Source organism: Misgurnus anguillicaudatus, chromosome 24, assembly GCF_027580225.2.
Source record: "Misgurnus anguillicaudatus chromosome 24, ASM2758022v2, whole genome shotgun sequence".
In the NCBI taxonomy this organism is placed as follows: domain Eukaryota; kingdom Metazoa; phylum Chordata; class Actinopteri; order Cypriniformes; family Cobitidae; genus Misgurnus; species Misgurnus anguillicaudatus.
Genome location: NC_073360.2, coordinates 40,860,896 through 40,882,752, shown reverse-complemented (window position 1 = coordinate 40,882,752; position 21,857 = coordinate 40,860,896). Strand labels below are relative to the sequence as shown.

General features: G+C 35.4%; 1 protein-coding gene across 3 annotated transcripts in view; it reads left to right on the top strand.

Annotated features, from left to right (window-relative positions):
• Nucleotides 1-2,190: 2,190 nt before the first annotated feature.
• fgf12b (fibroblast growth factor 12b) overlaps nt 2,191-21,857 on the top strand; it is a 40,446-nt gene continuing 20,779 nt past the window's right edge. The window contains exon 1 of one of the 3 annotated variants that reach the window (XM_055197527.2): nt 2,191-2,513. In XM_055197527.2, the coding sequence (XP_055053502.1) occupies nt 2,489-2,513 (25 nt within the window). In that variant the 5' untranslated portion in view covers nt 2,191-2,488. Of the gene's footprint in view, nt 2,514-13,270; nt 13,566-16,053; nt 16,366-21,857 lie in introns of those variants that run through there. The other 2 variants (XM_055197525.2, XM_055197526.2) reach the window with 2 other exon arrangements.

Genomic DNA, 21,857 nt, shown 5'->3' with positions numbered 1-21,857 from the left:
TTTAAAAAGTAGGGGCACAAACTAATGCAGGGTTTATTGTAGGGGTGCACCGATAAATGCCGATATACACTAATAATACGTGGCCGATAACTAGCTATTTCATGTACTACGGCTTTTGATCAGTAAGTCCTTATCGATCTGAAATCACTGTTAGTTTGAGTCGTTTATAACATGCATTTGAAAAATCATCAAACATAATTATTATATATATTCTTTAATATCATGAAAATACCTAAAAAGGTTTGAGGAACAGCAATATAAATATATCCTTAAAGCTGCACTGTGTAATTTTTAGAAGGATCTCTTGACAGAAATGCAAAATGATATACAAAACTATATTATCAGGGGTGTATAAAGGGGTTTCATAATAAACCATTATGTGTTTATTACCTTAGAACGAGACCTTTTTTATCTACATACACCGAGGGTCCCCTTACATGGAAGTCGCCTTTTTGTGCCGCCATTTTTCTACAGAAGCCCTTAACGGACAATTTTTTTTAACAAGTTGTCTCCGACGATTACATGTTTGTCTGGTGGCGGCTATAGCTTCTCTATGTGTTTCAAAAGTGAGGGGGAGCAGTGGACTAAGCCGTTGGTTGCAATTCGCAACCTCACCACTAGATGCCGCTAAAATTTACACACTGCACCTTTAAGCCACTTCCTGGAGCTCCGTGCGTATGGTTCTGCGTCTTCAGCGCATATTGAGTTACTGCACGAGAGCGCCCTCTGGCTTTTGGATGTAGCGGCATTTCACCATAATTTATTGAGAAGCATGCATCATCGACCAATATATCGGTGCACGCCTAGTTTATTGTAACACAGGTACTTTATATATTTGTACAGGGCCGAGCAATCTGTGCTTTTTTGTATTTGTAGAAAGTTTTGAAGTGTTTGGTTAAGATATTGAACAAAGAGTGCTTTGGAGGATTTTAATCACTCTTGTTACCTAAAACACAACAGCATTTTGAAACATGTCAGCAACTAGTAACTGAAAGCTGGGATTGAAAACATTTTTACACAGCGGTGTTATAATAAAGCCTCAGGTATACAATGATAATGAAATGAAAACAATGTAAATACTATTTATTAAAATGATAACTGTTATTACAATATCAGGGGTAATAACTCATAATTATGATTTTTTTTGGCTTGTGAACCCCTTTCAAAAAAATCTATGCATTGATGCTTAATACAATGTTGGTTAGATGAAGTATCATGGATGTATGAATTTGTGGATATCTATCTATTATAGGCAGATATAGAAACAATATCCACCTTTAGTACAGAATTTGATTGATTTATTTGTGTTTAAACTACATTTTCTAGCAGGTGTTACAACAAACCCTCTGTTTGTTAAAATTAACCCCACCTATGGGGTAACGCTTGCACTCCTGTGACTGTCGGTGTAATTGTACGATAACGGTAGGACCCACAAACAAACTTTAAGTGTTCATTTGTAGCAAAGATGTGTGTGTTGATTGTGTAAAAATTGATTTATATAACGTTAATATTTTTTTGCATGATAGAGCCAAAGCCAAAAGGTGGTTGTGCCCCGTTCTCCCCTACACGTTTATATATAAAGGGTGCATTTTAATACCTCAGTAATTGTCCCAGTGACAGCTTTTGTTCCTGTTTTGTAACAGCATATAATGGATTAAATAAATAAGGTTTCCACAAATTTTATAAAAGAATTGGAGGTAGAACTGAGTTTTTTTTGTAAATAAAACATATTATGCCTGCCCCCATCTCTTCTAATAACTTTACTATGGTATTTTTGTGGTATGTTTACCATTTCAATTTTTAAAGGTCTTTATTAGGCTTTTTCGACCAGAAAGAGACACAATTTTGGTAAACTCTAATAACCATTTATTTGACAATTTGCTTCTGTTAAACATTTTGCTATGCTTTTGGAGATGTCATTTTGTATGTTTATTAAATATAAAACTATGGTATATATGCTAATAATTTAATACAATTTAATACAATTTAATATATATATAAACATAATAATATATGGTCTTTCCTTTAAAACCATCACTGTACCATAGTAAAATATTTTATCGTGGTAATAAAGGGTCACGTTGACCTCTATCATCAGTAATGATCAGCATCAGCATCTCTAAGGGAGAAGTTTTTAGGAGGACTCACGTGACACCTGCCGTGACGTCACGCCCGTGGGTCTGAAATCGGCGGAGCTGCGGCAGCTCCCATTAACGGCGCGCGGAACGACGCAGGTGATGCACGAGCCCGGTCCGACGCTCGCTCCAGCCTCCGCCTCGCCCGACGGAAAAAGCAAAGGTCTGCGCGCACGCAGCCACACAACGCAACGCGACGCCACACCCGTGACCGTGCCCCAGCGCGTGAGAGACGCGGGTTCATCACCGGTCAGCCCGTGAATTGATTGCTGCTCTCACGCGAGAGTCGCGCCCGTGCGCAGGAGCGAACACCGCGTCTCCATCACCGTCAGATTTATCCTCAGTGACCGAAGATGGAGAGCAAAGACAAGAGCGCCGGTGAGTGACTTCGCGTCATTTAACGGAACGGGCTGCGCGCGTGTGCTCATATACATGTGTTTAGTTGCGCGTGAGTGTGTGCGCCTGTGTGTATACTGTATGTGGGTTTGAGTTTATGTATGCAGGTGTACATGGGTGTCGGGGTGTGTATATGTGGGTGTATGTGTGCGCGCGCGTACTGCGGTACTCGGGGCTGATGTCCTGTTGAGGGTCTGGGGTGGGGTCTGTATTGACATATGTGTAATCCTCCTCACATGAAAGTGCTCTCATCTCTGTGTGATGTTGTGTTAAGATCTTAAGTGATGTGGATTGAGGCAAACATCCTGATGCAGCAAAAATGCCTCAGCCGTGAGGATCGGCCAAAGGAATGGTTGTCTTCATCCATTAATTGCTATTGGCATGTCTATATAATATGGCTTTTCACACACAACAGCTTATAATATCTTAATAACACCTGTGTGCATCATATTGTGTGTGTTTGTTTTGCTTTTATGCACCTTAGGGGTTATTGATTTAAGCATATAGATGGTATGGTATGGCATGTGCATGTGCATGTTGTTAAATATGTTTCTGTCATACAGTAATCAGTATTCAGGACGTGTACGACTTTCTAACTTTACTGCAGCCGAATGTTGGAGAAAACTGAGGCTGTATATGTGATGTTGATCTGTCATATGGCCCAGTATCCAGTACTAATAAATGGATTTGGGTCGGTCTTAAACCTATATACAGTATGTGGCTGTTTGTGTGTGCGGGAAAAAAAATACAGTGGCCCAAAAAGCATTTGGATGCTTAAATAACTGTTCAGATTGCATTGCATTAGATGACAGCATTTCAAACCAAGTGGTAAAACCAAATTTCATTATTTCTGATCTGTTTTTTGCAGTGACTGTCAATCAGTTGTTTTTGAAGTATGTTGGCAGAGGCACTGAATGTACACAAGCACTTAAATGCATCCACTTGTGTCAGTGCAAGCTCAGTGTAATGTTTCAAAATGTGAATCCATTTCATGCCTCAACAAAAGGCGATGTTACTCTCTCAGCGTTGCTGCTGTTGTTAACTATTGGCATGTAGTAACACTTTACAATAAGGTTATATTTGTTCATATTAGTTGGTGCATTAGCGAAATAACTGAACAGAGCATTTATTAATTTTTTATACATTTTTAACATGTAGAACATTTGTACAAATCAAACTGCTAACACTTTAGTTAATGCACAAAGAACTAACATAAACAATAATTGTATTGGCATTAATTAACATAAAAAAATGGTAAAAAGCTACATTGCTCATTGTTTGTTTATGTTAGCTAATGCATTCACTAAAGTTAACCTAATACAACCTACCTGTATAATGCATACATTTCTCATATTGTTTTATTAGTTCAAACCAGACATCCTTTTGTTTTAATGTGTTGCTTACAAAAAACCTGAAATTGTTAAATAAATGTCTCATCTAAAATCAACCCATTCTCATCAAATGCGTACACGCAGTGTAATTATCATGCAATAGATATAACCCAGTCTCCTGAGGTTGCGTATAAATAGCACGAAGTGTAAAACTCATGCAATACATACGCCAAATTCCACTTTGGCGTGCATATGATACGCAAGTCCTTCCCATTCACTTAAACGGTGCATCTTTTTTTGTCGTTTTATTTATTGGTTTCTCAATTTTTTTCTGTTTTTTAAACCATTTTCGCATGGGTTTAGGGTTAGATTTTAGATTTGCTTAATGAGGTTATTTAATATACAGGTTTCTCTATGTTTTTGTCCATATTTAAGCCATGGTCGCTTGGAGTTGGGGTTAGAGTTGGGGTTTGGATGCCATTTTTATTTTATTATTTTACAGCGAAAGTGTCTATATCTAATGAATATAGTGACTATAAATCTTTGGTGCTGTGTGTCTATACATAGTTGTATGCATACAGTATATTTGCAGTACTTAACAAATTTACTAGCCCCGCACCCAATGTATGGTTTGTGTCACAGCTGCTTTAAACTAACAGTATTGATGATTACCAAAATCATTTGTTTAATTTTAAGCATCTTTTTTAGTCCTACTTTATTTAATTACACTTTATTCTCACCATGTAAATTTGTTGAGTCTTTTCCATGACACTGACACGTTTTTCCGCCTTTTTGCGTGAACATGTCACGCATTTCTGTTTACGTGTCACTGTCATGTATTTGTTACTCAACTGTCGCTTCAATTTAGGGTTAGATTTACATAAAATGACATCCTTACCCAAACCCAACTCTAACCCTAATGCCAGGCGACAATAAAATATAAAAAAAAAATAATGAAAAAAAGGTATAAACCAATACTTAAAGTGACTTCCTAACGCAAACCCCAAATCTAACTCTAAACCGAAGCGTCAATGGTTTGATAAAAGGACAAAACATTTGAGTAACAAATACGTGACAGTGACACGTAAACAGAAATGCGTGACATGTTCACTCAAAAAGGCAGAAAACGTGTCAGTGTCACGGAAAACACATTTTTTGTTACGTGACTATAGGTACATAATTTCGTGATACAGGGTTGCGCCATGAATATAGCCTTAGAAGCTGGTATGGCATTTAAAGGAGAAGAAAGAAAGAAAGAAAGAAAGAAAGAAATCATTTGTTTATGTTTCTGTGTTAATCCATCAGTATGTGTGCGCTTTAGACACAGCAGTATTTCAAATACTAAAAATCTAATTATTGTTATCCATGAATTTTTAAATGCACTATTTTACAAAAAAGGCACTTTAATATTTTGAATAGCTAGCTACCCAATTACAGTTATTATAGTCCTTAGTTAAATATGTTTTAAAGGTTAAATTAAATATAACGCTTGAAATGTGCCGACTCAAACATGAATTCAATTTGACATTCATCAGTCTTGTTCAAGATAGTGAAACGTTGAGAACTCTCTGTAAAGGAAAGAGTCCACAATAAAACACTTTGTGAAGCTAAATGTACTTTAAGAAAAATGTACAGGAGGTCTAATAAATTATTTAAGCACTGTATATATATACATATGTTTAATAGTGTTTTGATGAATCACTGTATTTCTGAGACGCTAGAAATCTTTATTTGCAGCTCGACTGCTGAAAACAATAATTTACACGTTTATTATTAAAGAAATAAAACCGCAGGGTTCTGACTCGAGTTTTAATTTGATGTCAAGAGAGGAATATTAATCGCATAGCACACACACAATCTTCATGGTTGTTTACAGCATTGTGATCCAGAAGTATATGTCTTTGTGTGTAAACGTGTCTGTATACTGTTAGTTCAGATTACAAGTGGACTTATCATTATGCGGTTTTATCACAGAGGCTGTTATGGTGGACGGCAGTCAGTGTGTTTGTGGGAAATCTGAGGCGGGTGGGTGGTTGACGTTGCAATTGATTTTGGCTCCGACTGTCAGACGACGAGACAACTAGCTAAACACTTTGTTCTGTGGCACTGTCTGACACACACACGCACACACACACACACACACACACACACACACACACACACACACACACACACACACACACACACACACACACACACACACACACACACACACACACACATGTTGGCATATGTGGTTTACAGGGAGATTTCCATAGACGCACGCAATGCATTTTCTACTATACAAACTGTTATATTTAATTCCCCTAACCTACCCCAATCCCTAACCCCAATATCACAAAAACCTGTTGTCAGTCTTTAATCTATGAACTTGTACCATTTAGTATGGTTTTTTAGCGTTTCTGTTTATGGGGACACTTCCTGTGTCCCCGTAGCATAGTTAACATGTCATTATACACTATTCATGTCCCCGTAAACCACTTATGCCAACCCACTTTTGCTTTCTCTTTTTCTGTATCAGCACATAGATTCTTTTACACTTTAGTAATTTTCTGATTTCTATGGTTTTAAATATTTATCAATATTTATATTTTTCAAAGCATTTACTCACCTTTAATCATTATATTCCATTCTGTTCAGTCAGTGAAACAGAAATCAGCACAGACCAAACTGTGAACCATTTTTCATTGCTTTTAGACAAAATACATTCAGTGACCACACTTTTCAAAATTCAGGAACTCTTTTCCCATTCATACTCCATAACATGTAAAATATAGCCTATGTATTTTCAGCACATTTTTCTAATGCTAACACACTGCATGCAAAATGTTTAAAAATAAATTCAAAACAGAATGATGGCAAATTCCAAGCAATTATATATGGCAACCCAGTATCACGAAATTACGTACCTATAGACGGTTTCAGCAGTAACAACATAAACACGCAGCTTCCGTGGTCATCACGTAACTTCCGGTAAACTCTGCGAAGAATAAGTTACAACAAAGTCCTTTAAAAGTAGTTTATTTATATAACAAGCACGTAGATTACATACCCAAAACATTTGTTATTTTCCGACGAGGTATTTGTTTAAGAGTTCCATTTCAGCAACTAGTCAGACCATTAAACAAACAGAAACCGGAAGTAAAGTTCCGACCAGACACTTATCGCATCACTGCACGCGCGCCAGATGAAACCGTCTATAGTCACATAACTTTGTGAGTGTTTTCTGTGACACTGACAAGTTTTTCCGCCTTTTTGCGTGAACATGTCACATATTTCTGTTTACGTTTCACTGTCACGTATTTGTTACTCAACGGTTTTCTCCTATTTTCTTACCATTATCGCTTCCGTTTAGGGCTAGATTTACATAAAATGACATCCTTACCCAAACCCAACTCTAACCTTGGCGACAATAGTTTAAAAATCATAAAATATAAAAAATAAATAATTAAAAAAGGTATAAACCAATATTTAAAGTGACATCCTAACGCAAACATTTGAGGTTACAAATATGTGACAGTGAAACGTAAACAGAAATACGTGACATGTTCGCGCAAAAAAGGTGGAAAAACGTGTCAGTGTAACGGAAAAGCCTTACAAAATTACATGACTATATGGGTGATTCTCACGAAAACTTGGTTTTAAAAATGTCAAGCATGAAAATGTAAGAATTGCTTAAATTTACTTTTTTTCCCACCAGACATTGAAAAACAAAGTCTGGAGTAAATGGGAACATTAATTTTAAAACTTTTACTTATCATTTAACACTTTTTGTAACATAATTTTAAAAATTAGTCCTAAAAAATCTCATTACCGCAACAGTCAGAAAACATCAACACTGACATATTTTCAAAATGACATGACAAACCTGAAAGAACATAATTTGGAGATTCTGCACATGCATTTAAAATCAAAGTTTTATGCTTCTATTAATTAAATTAACATTTAATAAGCATCTGTTGCAGTAATGAGAATTTCAGCAGAAAATGAGATAAAATTTCCAATTATGAATTCTTATGTTGAAATCACACATTGTGCAAGGTAGAACACATTATTGTGTTAATTCTGATGCTTTTTAATGTTACTATATTACACATTTTAAAGCTAAAATCATTAGTGCCGTGGTGTTTCAATGGTTTCGTGAGAATCACCCATATATACATAAGTTTGTGATACAGGGTTGCATATGCAGTAATTATTTTAAAATATTGTCAATTTTACGGAAATTACAAAAATAACTATTACAAGCTAATTGCAATTTTAGCTGAAATTCCCCCCAGGTGTTTTGCCTTTGGCTCATTACCATGATTTAGTAAAAGAGGATTGTTGTTTGGAACTGAATTTGTTGGCAAATATGTATGAAAGAAGAGCCATTTCTAGAAGATACTTTCCAAGATGCATTGCCAGAGACAACATCTGATGTTATGTTGATGAGAACTTGTGGCCAAATGCGAGAGAGAGAGAGAGAGAGAGAGAGAGAGAGAGAGAGAGAGAGAGAGAGAGAGAGAGAGAGAGAGAGAGAGAGAGAGAGAGAGAGCAGACTAGAAGCGTCTCTGTAATTTACCATAATGAACAACTACACATGTTGTTACAGTAATGTGTAGAATGGATTTTGTTTTTTCTTTTTTCTTTTTTATCATTGCAGCCCTTGAATTTATTCCTCTTTGTTCACCTTTTGGCTGTAATTTTCAAGTACTATATTCATATAAAAAAGATATTTGATTAATTTCTGAATCATTCTTGTTACAAATGCTTTCAATAAAGTGACAATGTATTATAGTATTCTTTATGAAGAGCTGATTTATGTGGGAAAATCATTCAAACTATAAAAAGAGAAAAGTTTATTATTTATGTAATGCTTCATGTTGTTAGTGTTTTTTAAGTCACTCACTGTGTTATGAATGAAATGAGTGTTTTTTGCATGAGAATTCTTGCTGGTGTTATGTTGGTCTGAGTGAGTTTTGGAGGTGAGATTAACTGTTTGGCCAACATTTATGCTGGTAATGCAGACTGTGTGACGAGTTTTGAAAATGTGGTTTCGGTATTAAACAATGTTTTTTAGCAACTGAAATAAACTGTTACTGGGTGTGTTTGTGAGATTGCAAGGCAGGAAGGCATCAAGGCATGTTCGAATCCAAGTTAGGTTTATTTCCTGACTCCTGATATCTTGTCCCACAATTCTATGCATGTGCGCGCATGAGGAATGTGATTGGTCGAGCCTGGTCGAGTTCGAAAAAATAAAATGGTGGATTTATTGTAAATTTGTTGTAATATTTCAACTTTTAATCGCATTTCTAGCTTGAAATTAGTTTTGTAGTTTTCAAATATTTTTCAAATATTTTTGTAGTTTTCAATAAATATGTGATTAGTTATGACAAAGGCGCACGCAATGCTATGCATTTTCTACTGTACAATCTTTTATATTCTATTCACCTAAACTACCCCAGTCCCTAACCCCAATGTCACAAAAACCTGTTGGCAGTCTTTAATCTATGAAAAACTACCATTTAGTATGTTTTTGGCATTTCAGTTTAAAACACACCTTTGAAGTGTGTCCGAAAGCGTGTCTCTGAGCTGCCTTTATGCCTCTGAAGTGTTTGCCTCATGAGACAGCGAGACATCAACTCAGCTGTCTAAGTTTTCAGACGCAGCCATTAGGTTGTAAGAATGTATAAAGAGCATCATTTATGTCAAATTGATTTTTAGGGTAAGCAGAAGGCTGAATTACTTCATTTTAGTGTGTGTGTGTGTGTGTGTGTGTGTGTGTGTGTGTGTGTGTTTTATTAATGTGAATTACATTTTGCTGACAACACATTTCCTTGAATTTATCTCTTAACTCTCTCAGGGTTGATGAACACACACACACACACACACACACACACACACACACACACACACACACACACACACACACACACCACACACACACACACACACACACACACACACACACACACACACACAAACAAACACACAAATACACACACACACACACACAGTTTCACATCACTATAAACGTGTTTGTGTTTGTGAACCTTTCTAGCTCCATTTTTTTTTAATACACAGAAGTTATTTAAGTAAGAGAGTCTGTGTCTCGTGTTTCTCTCTCTCTCTCTCTCTCTCTCTCTCTCTCTCTCTCTCTCTCTCTCTCTGGGATAAATGGTTGATAGTCAATGAAACCATAGATTTTTTTGTGTGTGTTTCTGTGTGTGTGTTTCGTGGCCTATTTTACTTTGGTTAAAGGGGTCATATTATGAATAAAAAAAAAGAAAAATAAGTCTTTTGCGGCCCCAGAATGCATACGTAAAGTTTTAGCACAATACCCCACAGATCATTTATTATAACATGTTAAAATTGCCACTGTGTAGGATTGAGCAAAAATTTGCTATTTTGTGTGTGTCCTTTAAAATGCAAATGAGCTGATGAATGTTTGTTGAAATTAAAACTCAATTGTGCTGTCAATTTGATGGATTAAGTGCAGATTAAGGGTGATCAGTGTTTGCATTTCATCAGCTCATTTGCATTTTAAATGACACACCCAAAAAATGTGGCAATTTTAACATTAATGATCTGTGGGATATTTTGAGATAAAACTTCACATAAGCAGTGGCGTGTTTAGCACTTTGGGGGCCCTATGCAAAGTCCAAGAACCAGGGCCCCCCATGCCCCAGCATTGCCCAAGGTTTTCAATTGAATTGCACAACAATAATATTCAGTATATAGAATTAAGTGAGATATATAAACTGGGTTTATTTTGTTTTACACTGCTTAAAATAACACTAAAAAGTTTGGTATGACAAAATTTTTTTGACAAATTTTTTGGTTTAAAAAAATGTTTCGCGCCCTTCTCAGATATATCTTTTGCTTGCAAATGTCCTATAGGATGTATTTAAAACAATGTAATTAATACCGCAACTTCAGTGTCTGACATCTTACTAAAAAAACTAAATGAGGAAAAAGAGGAAGCGTTAGATTAAGATTCATACTGATCTAACAAACTGAACTAACAAACACCAGCAAACAACATTGTAAGTTGGTTATTGCTTGAATTTATAGATGGGAATCACATAACTCTCATGTTCATATTGCAAAAACAAACTTACTGTGAGATACAACAAGCATATAGACTAGAAATACACTAAAGATGAGCTGCTTTTGTGCGCGCTGTGCAGAGGTGCGCTTTCCCGTAGAGTTCGCTCATGAAGTAGCCTATATGTGCCCTCGCAAGGATGCGCGCAAATATTATTCTGCGTGCATACTTGCAGATCTCTCGCTTGCGCGTGCTTTATCCGTGCCTTAGATTTGGGTCTGGATAAACATAACATACTTTCGCACACCTTGTGGCCAGTAGGGGGCCCCCCAAGCCCGCGAGGCCCTACGCAATTGCGTGGTTTGCATGGTGGGTAAACACGCCACTGAACATAAGCACTCTGGGGACACCAAAGACTTATTTTACATCTTAAAGGGGACAGAGAATGAAAAACCATTTTTACCTTGTCTTTGTTGAATAATGGTAGTCTACCCACATTCACAAACATACAAAAAGTGCTAAACATGCTAAACATCTCAGTCTCATAGAAATTCCTCCTTTAGAAATGTCAGCCAGAAAACAGCCCAATCTGAAAAACTGATGCTTATGACATCACAGGCATCTCACTGCCCTTCCACTTTAAAATAATTGGCTACATTTTTTGAGTGGCAGCAAAGTCAGCCAATCAGTAATGAGATTGCAAGTTAAGCCAGTAGGGGGAGCCAAATATGTGCAAAACCACTTGTTTAAAATCCCCCACCCTAATAGAGCTATCTGAGAGAGGTTTTAAGGAAGCTTCTAAGGCATTACAGACCAAAACAAAACAAAAAAATGTGTCTACATGTCACATCACAGAACAAGGATAAATACTCCGTTCAATCATTCTGTCACCTTTAAAAAAATCTAATTTTATGACTTTAAATATGCAAAAGTCAGATTTTCACCCCTTTAAATGGAATTGTGTTTGATTTAAGGATGTCCAGGCGACTACTGTCATCTTTGATCTCTCTCTCTCTCTCACACACACACACACGCACGCACACACACACACACACACACACACACACACACAGACACACACACACACACACACACACACACACACACACACGCATGCGCACACACACAGCTTCACATGACTATAAATGTGTGTGTGTGTGTATTTCTGTACCTTGCAAGCTCCATTTATTTTTAATACATACAAGTTATTTCTACATTTCTAGTTATTAATACACAGAGTCCATCTTTCTTTGATCTCTCTCTCACACACACACACATGCGCATGTACACCTTTATCAGCTGGTTCACCTGTGTTTGATTGGGAATGAAGCTGAAATCTTTAGGATGGTAGCTCACAAGAAGCAGGATTGGAGACCCCCGCCTCAGAGTGATGTGTATTTTTGCCATAACAGATTTACGCCTCTATTTCCGTTGCATGCTTTACCATCAACAAATTGCATACCAGGAAACCTGAATAGCAGCAAAGCTTCAATGAAAGACATTTATGATCAGACCTTTTATAAAGAGGACGATCTCACATGCAGCCTAATCTTGAAGAGGCAGCAGCAATAAAAAATAATGTTTTTATAATATTACCTGAAACATGTTGCATTGCAGTTGGTTAGAAGTGTGTTACATTAAAACCGTGGCATGAAAGGATCCTGATGGTGCAGAGAGCCCTCTACTGCTCAACTATACAACTACACATCCATCAGCAACATTACACAAACACACACAAAGCTCATGACAACACTCATTCTGCCACAAACACACATAAACATGTTAGCAGATTCATTTTAACCTTGAACCTGTAAAGTCAGTCTGCTTGTGTGTTTAGTTTGAAGAATGTTTAAGCACAGCACTTTCTGTCTGTAAACAGTATTATAAATAGCTGTCGCTCTCAGTAACACTTAGAATAGACGCTCTCCATCTCTTTTACGCATGCGGGATCTACAGACACCGCTTCTCAAGGCGGTGTCAATTTCAGACACGCTTAAGTGTCAAATGGAGTATGAGTTAGTGAGTTAGTGTGGGTTTTTCAAATGTGTTGGAGACAGCAGACACATATAATATTAAACATCACCTGATGATTTTATATTTATATACAAACTTCATGCATATATGTTTTTGTAAAAGGTTCAACGTCGTATATGAGTTTTATCTTTACTTTCTATTCCCAATCTATATAATCGCTTATTCTAAACTTTGGGGAAAAGTCATACCAAGCATTTATACTTAACTAAAGATACACTTGCAGGTAGTGTGACAACACACGGGTATTGTTTCAAATACAATTTAAATAATTTAGGCACCATACAGAATATACATTAACTCTGTACGACACACATGTCTCTGTTACAGATAGACACACCTCCTCTCTCACACACACATTTGCACAGGCAAATATCAGAGGCACATAGACACACGCATTCGATGAGCATTTAGATGTTTTACATACAGAGAGAGAAAAGTCTAGAGAGTGAAACACACACAATACAGATCAGACAAACACACACTCTGCTAAACGGATAGTCGGACGTGTGGTGTGTGTCTGTGTGTGTGCGGTAATGACACGTTACTGTAGTCTCATTCGTCGACTGCTTTCTCACGGCAGTAAAGGTGAAGATGAGGAGGAAGCTGAAGGACCAGCGAAGATTGTCAACAGTGAACCTGGTCAGTAACTTTGTCCTCATGACATCTGATGAGCACCGCACGAGTTGAGACACCGTTTAAAGTTTCAGTCATTTGAAGTCAATACTTTCATTTTACTTTAAATAAGGGTCTTATTGTGCAGGATTTATCAATGCATGTTGTTTAAAAGAAAATGCTGATAAAAGGCTCTTTGGGCATTGAAGCACATGATGCCAAAAGTCATGTCTGGCCTCACATTGTTACTACTTTTAGGGTTAGGAATGAGTTTTACATACTGCTTGATGTTGCATTTTATAGTCAATGAATTCAGGAGCAGTGTTAGTGTTACGTATGATGTAAAAGTTAGTAAAAGTCTGCTCGTTTTGAAGTTTAAAGGTTGCTTTTGTGGTTCATAGTTTGTTATTTCAAAATACAGTTGCATGAAATCTCTAGGGTTTCATATGTAAGGCCAAGATTTTTGTATGATAAGGATCTGAGCTCCAGGTGAATGATTTGAAGTTTGTGTGTAGCCCTCGGGTTAAAGATTTAGGGGCGCCGGTTTCCCGGACAGGGATTAGACTAGTCCTAGACTAAAATAAATGTAAGAGCTGTCCAAACTAAAAACAACTTGCGCTGACATATCTTAAAATACATCAGTGCCCTTTGTTTTGCTTTTGCCTCTAAATTCACATAAGTAATGTTTTAATAAGACATGTTTTAATGTTAAAACTGGTTAAATTTCCTTATTAAACTAAGGCCTAGTCCTGGCTTAAGCTAATCCCTGTCCAGGAATGATTTTTCATTGTGTTTGGTTTTTCAATTTAGTTGGAAATATAAGATGAATGTGTTCCGGTGATTTACAGAGAGGTGTGGCGACTGGGACTGACTGAATTTATTCATCTTGATTTAGGATCTAGGCATGTGATTGTGAGGTAATGCCATTAAATATTATCATAACAGACCAAAACTCAGATGATGATGATGATGAAGAGGACGTTATTGTGTGTGTGCATGTGGGTGCATGCGTACCTGAATGTCAGACTGTATAAAAATACATTATAAGTGTATCACTTCCACTATTATGTCCACTATTCCACTAGTATGCCCGATGCTTGACCTGTTGATGTTGACCTTTTTTCTTATTCTGTGTTTGTTTTGGTGGTCTTAAGCAAATTATAATGCGTAAAGAATCTGAGCTCTGGTGTTTTGTTGAATTATTTGTTGTTGAGGTGAAACAGATCTGTGTGCATGTGGGCAGAAAATTGTATCGTTCATGTTATCACTCAACATTATATGTCTGTGTGTGTGTACAGCTGTGTTTCTCATTTTACCTCTGAGGGGTAAATATATCCTCACCTCATAATTAGTCTGAAGGAAATATAGAGGAGGAATAATACTTTTAAAAGTTTCATGCTTTATGTTTCATGTAAATGCATGTGTATCTGCTGTTGGATGTAACCTGCATCCATTTATTTTTTATATTTTTTCTTTTAGCAGATATATCACATCTTAATAAGCAATATTAAAATTTTAATTAATATTAATATATATATATATATATATATATATATATATATATATATATATATATATATATATATATATATATATATATATATATATATATATATATAACTATATCTATTTTTGGTGTCTTTATCACTACTATAATAGTACTATTACTAAATACTAACTAGTAATATATTGCCTAAATAACATTAAATATTAATATTGAAACAAAATAATGTATTTAAATTAATCTAAATGACTATAAACATAATTTTAAATATAAGTATCAACTGTTTTATTTGGATAAAGTGTATTTATATAAACTATATAAACTATATTGTGATGGTTATTCAGGAAACGTGATTGCAGCAGGGTAACAAATGAAATCTGGGTGCGTCCATCAGCACCCACGCACGTCACGGAAGCCCCCGTGCGATGACGTCACCGGCGTGTGCCAGAAGTTTCTTGTGGGTTGTGCTGCCACCTAGTGTTTGAAAACCACAATCACTTTTGCAGACAGATTATCATGAATACATCAAAGATGAATAACAATTTTGTTTATAGACAGAACGCAGTTGTGTGTAAATATACACAGGCATATAATATTTGCTATTGGGGTTTACTCAGCTATACTTTATTTGCGTTTTGAAAACCTAGTAAATATGTTCGATTTACACCTTAAATAACCAAAATAGAGCTTTGGATGCTGTAATCCTTATTTATTGCTTGAATAACACTAACATAAGTGCCAATGAAAAAATACAAAATTACATAATAGACTATATAAGAATTAATAAAACCAACAATTAAAATAAATAAAACAATACAAACAAAATTATATATAAATAAATATAATGAAAATAAAGGCCTAGCTAAATCACAGTAACTTAAATGTATTAATTAAACAAATACACCGTTTAAATGGGATGCTGTTCAATCCATTTCAAACAAGTCAGTGTGGCGTGACGTCAGCGAGCTCCCCAGTACGTCACCACCCACCACATCACCGTCTTCCCTCGCGCACCCACGCGAAATAAGCGATGAATAACTGACTGCCATTAGCCCATCAGGATGCTTACCGGTAAGATTTACGGTTATCCCCGCGTGGCTCTTAAGGATTTCCCCAGCGTGTGAGTGTTTTGTCTGCGGCGCGTGGATGCACGGAGCCCGTGAGGTAGCCTGATGATGATGATGATGAAGGCTCTGTGATCGGTCAGATCGGTATTGTCACGGGATCTTGCGATGAGGATTGCGCGGCTGCTCCGGCAGAAAGGAGCGCACATGCTGCGGTGTCTGTGCGTGAGGGGAACCGAACCGAGCGGCACCGACACCGGTGAGACCCTGCAGACACGCGCACACACCCTCTCTCACCTACCCTCAGTCAGACACACACTAATATACACACTTTCTGACACAAACACACACACCCATTTACTTAAACACACTAAATATATAGTCATATACTCACACTTTGTTTCATTATTAGTGAGCACATCTTATAGACCTCCATTGCTTTCTTATGAGAGTATTAATAAAATTGCTATTCCACATCTCTAAACCAAACCCTCATACAAACCTGTTGACAGTATTACATTTAAAAACATAATGATCTTCATTTAGAGAGGATGATGATGCCTCAAATATATTCGCATGTAAGTTTTTGACAGTGTTTTGACTTTTCATGTGGACATTTAAATGATGGCTTTCACAAGTTCAACCACACATGTACACACACACACAGAGAGAGAGAGAGAGAGAGAGAGAGAGAGAGAGAGAGAGAGAGAGAGAGAGAGAGAGAGAGAGAGAGAGAGAGAGAGAGGTAACAGTTGTCTCTTTTTATAAATACTACAAGCCCCTGATATGTGTGGTGTTTGTTTGTTTATTTATCTTTATTTTTAAAACAAAATTTTCCTCAGACATAAGCTGAGTCTGACAGATTAAGAGTCAATGATAGAAATAGCATCAATGTCAAATATTGATTTTATTTTTAAATTTAAAATGTTAATTAGGTCTATCAAAAGATTAATCACATTCAAAATAAAAAAAATTATAATTTATGTGTGTGCACTTGTGTGTTTATACACTGAAAAAAATATTAATTTACTCAATCTTTTAAGGTAAGTGGTTGCAATCAATTTATTTAAGCTACATTTAAAAAAAATTGATTACAACCACTTACCTTAAAAAAAATAGAGTATTAAATGAATAATTTTTTTCAGCGTATTATATATATATCAATTAAAAAATTATACATAACAATTTTCTTAAAATCATTCATGTATGTGTGTATTTATATATACATAATATTTACACACAGTATATACACACATATATTATGCAAACACAAACTTTTATTTTGTATGCAATTAATTGTGATTAATTGTCCTAATACATTTAAATACTACACTAAAATCATGTTTCTTGTACAATGTATGTATGTTTCAGTGTGCGATGCTGTGTTTTTTATCTGACTTACCCATAAAAAGTTAACATTTTGTTAATTGCTATCAGTGTATACAATGTTTAAAATGTTCTTACACTGAAAAAAAAATGATTCATTCAATTTACTCAATTTTTTTAAGGTAAGTGGTTGCAATCAATTTATTTAAGCTACATTTAAACAAAAGTTTTTATTTTATTTTACTTTACTAATCTTTTTTGTTTAAATGTAGCTTACATAAATTGATGGCAACCACTTACCTTAAAAAGTTTGAGTAAATTGAAAGATTCATTTTTTTAGTGTAGGGGTGAATGTTGTTATCACATCCGTTTAATTTTTGTTTGTCTTGTTTTGTAGTGGAGATGTGCAGATGTCAGAATAAATATTTTTTTATTATTTAGTTTTGTTTCTCATGCTTATTATTTGTTATGTTTTCTATTTGAAAAAGAAAGCTAATTGCATCTAACATGTGTTCATCAAAAGTCAATAAGCTGACAGATGATCTTCTCTCTTCCTCATTTTATTTTATTTCATTTATTCTCTTCTCACTCTTAACTTTCTCTCAATTTTGTTTTATTTGCAGCATAAAAACAAACAAAAATGAGTTTGATATCTAAATATAGATGAACTTTTAAACACATTTAGTGTTTTTTCATTATCAGTTTTACTCCGGGTTAGTAAGTTAAAGAAACATCTTAAGCTATTTATTTAGTGCTGTTTGCTAAGGCATTACTATCAGTCATACTGTAAACCCTGGCTTTCACCAAAAACCTATATGATCACTGCATGAGCAAAATAATTGGTTGAAGTTGATAATTGTGCATCCAGAAATGTATTTATTTTTTATTCCTCATTTACACGTTTTTGATCTAATATTAAGAAATAGTGAGTTTTTTTGTATTTTCTGCTTGATGTCTTATTATATCAGCACTTCATGACACACACAGTTACAGTAAACATGTGGATGTACCTTAAGAGTATGCACTAAAAGGAGCATTGGCAAAGCTTAGTATGTAAACATACCAGTTTAGCTGGGTGTAAGACTTTAATCAATACTAACTCTCTTGGCACCTGTATCATTTACAATTGAAAAGAGGCACCTGGCTCCCATTTTCAGACCTAGCAAAGCATTAAGTATAGTGTCACACATACAAATCTTTGTCTGGCTGTTTGTTTGTTTGTTTGTTTGTGTTTTTGGTTAGTTAAATCTTTATTGTCAATGCATGTGTTTATACAATGAAATTCAGCTGGAGCAATCTGATTTGCAGCATCAAAACAATAATTATAATAAGAATAGTAATTTATTTAAATACCCATAATATAAATTAGACTCTCTAACATACAAAATATAAGAAGACACGAAGGCTACTGCACAAAAATCATTTACTGTTACGTGATCGAGCCCTCTGACATCCTGCTAATTTAACACTCACAGTGAATAGTGAGATATTTTGTAAGCGTGATTGTGAATGAATTGCATCATTGAGATGATACTGTCCTCTGTTGCCATGGAAACCGCCTCACGTTTAGGGTTAATTTTGCAACAGCGGTGTTGTGGCGTTGAGTTTCGTGTTTGTGTCATGTGCTGGTTTAGGGGTCGGACTAGAAAAACGTTGTCTGTGTGTAGAAATTATTCATGACTCTGGTTATTTATAGCAGTCTGACCTTGATTCTCAAGCAGTCACGGTTTAAATGCTGTGAAAATAATGGAGTATCTAGTTAATAATTCTCTTATCAAACTCAATCTCAATACACAAAGCCTTAAATAAACGTGTATTAACCCGACACTTTTCTCATACGGATGCGTTATCATACTGTAGCTACGTCCCAATATTCATTAGCATGGCAAACTGGTCGTGTGTCACTGCAGGGATGCCATTGCGTTACACCGACGTCAGTGATTTACCTCTGTGGTGATACCCATGTGATATATGCTTTGAATACTCTGTTGAAAGATGTCAGTACAGACCTGATCGAGTTTGATATGATATCTTATAAAGAAGTGTTTTGAATGCATAACTACATCTGATGTGTGGGTTGAAGTGTTAGCCTAGTAGTAATTTTAGTGTTGTTTTCATTGCTTTATTATATTCATTTACTTTGATTTTCAACACTGTTTCTCACAGTTTCTTCATGATCCCCTCTCTATTATGTTTTCATTTATATATCCACACTTTTTTTCATCATTTCCTCTTCATACCAAACTACTCATTCATTGTATCTTTATAAAACCTGCTTTATTATTCCCACACTGTACCTTTATGATTTTGTACTATTCTTAAATTTTTCACCCACTATTCTTTCCAAATAATTCAAGATTCAAAAAAGATTATTGTCATACAGGAAACACTGTTGCACCTGTGAATCCTCCAGCAGCCTAAAATATGAAAATGAGGACACAAACCACAAAAATACACAATACTAAATTAGCCAGCGTCTGCATATATGGGTGATTCTCGCTAAATTAGACTTATGAGGTGTCGTGAAACATTTGGAAAAAAAGTAAATGCTATCAAAATAAGAAGCATACAGTTTCAATCAATCTCTTCATGTACTATTTTGCACATGATTTCAAATGACATCATACAAACCAATTTTGTTGTTTTTTTCCACATTTAAGGGGAAAATTGTCATTACCGCAACATGTCCTTGACTGGATTTGGGTTCTTTGACATGGAAATATTTATAATAAAAAATCTAAAAAAAAAAGCTTGAGTGCATGTTATACTATATACATTTACAGTAAAGAAACATGTGGCATTTGGTGATCATGGGAGACGATAATAAGGAATATAAATGTGTCCAAGACCAATTTTCTCATCCTCCGCTACAATTTTTAATCATTGTTTAATAATTGACTGTGACACTTGAGATGGCTACCAAGCAGTTCTTATTTTTTCTCTCCAGAAAGTTGCATTTTTTAGAACTTTTTAGTTCTCATTACCGAAACATGAGTTTGTAAATGCATATATTTAATGTAATATCATGTTGTGGTAATGATAATTTAATAATGATAATCTAAAAATGTAAATAATTCTATAGGAAATATTTTTTAAATCCTCTAAAAATAATGACTATTCAGACCTTAATCTTATATGTGCAAAAAAATTGGCTTCAAGGGCTTTTTAAAAATTCTGATGCTGGACACCTTCTAAATCTGGATTTCGTGAAAATCACCCATATAAGTGTGAATGTGCAGTGTGGACATGCATAAAGTGTATGTAGTGTGTAACCGTACAGTATAAACAATATATAGTGTGTGAATGTAAACACGATTAGAATCTTCGAGAGTATGTACATGCATATAAAGATAGATACATAAAGATATACACATATATACCTAGTATATACAATTATACATACATATAAAGTCTTATAGTGTGAGGTTTCTGTATGTGTGTTTAGTAAGTTTGTAAAGAAAATTCTTATTCCTAAAACTCATCTTATCTTTAAATTTAAGCTTTTAGGCCTAATATGTAGCTGTTATTTGTCGGGGACTCTGTGCTAGCTGTTTGTCTCCATTTTTGTTATTTTGTACTAAAATAAATTTAAAATAAATCAATCAATAAAAAGCAAATGCTGCATTCTAGTACTACATGTTGTTATTCTGCCCCCTAGTGGAGTTAATACAGGTATACACTTTCTCTATATCACTGTTATTATGTGATGATACATAGAACATTGTGATGTCACGAAGGGCTCTAGTACTATATAAATGTAATTCATGCTTATGAGGAAACGGTTGCTATGGGAGATGGTGACATCATAAAGGCAACTGCGACATATGTGGAACATACATTAACGATTCTGTGGATACTATGAGATTCCAATGTTCACTCACTATGTAAAGGGTTAACTGTACATTGTTCATCAGAAAGCTTTATTGGCCGTATGGAGGATGTTTGTCTGTTTGGGTGAATGTTTGGTGTTTGTTCACAGACATTTTGTTGTAAAGTGTTTATGAGAGAGAGACTTGAGTAGAGGCGGAGAGGTTTACAGATTTTCTGCTCATAAATGTTGCAGGATCTCAGAATAAACGACTGCATAACTCTCAAATGAAACTTTTATTACATTTTCTTTGTGGAGCTGTACTGTTGTGTTGAGAAGTGCACTACACAAAGCTTACCACTAGCTGGCAGCACATCATCTGAAATGACACATTAGCTGTGTGTTTTTTCAAAGGCAGCATTTACAACAATCTGTTTTTTGTTGCTTCGTGTTTGCCTTTATGTGATTTTTTTATAAGACAGATAGGCAGCACAAGTGTGTTTATGTTGCACATTTCATGTGAATATATTAAGCTGCCTTACACTTATTTTCAGATCAGTGGTAGGTTAAACTCCTCGACACACACCAGCAGGGCTGAGATCGGGTTATATAAGTCC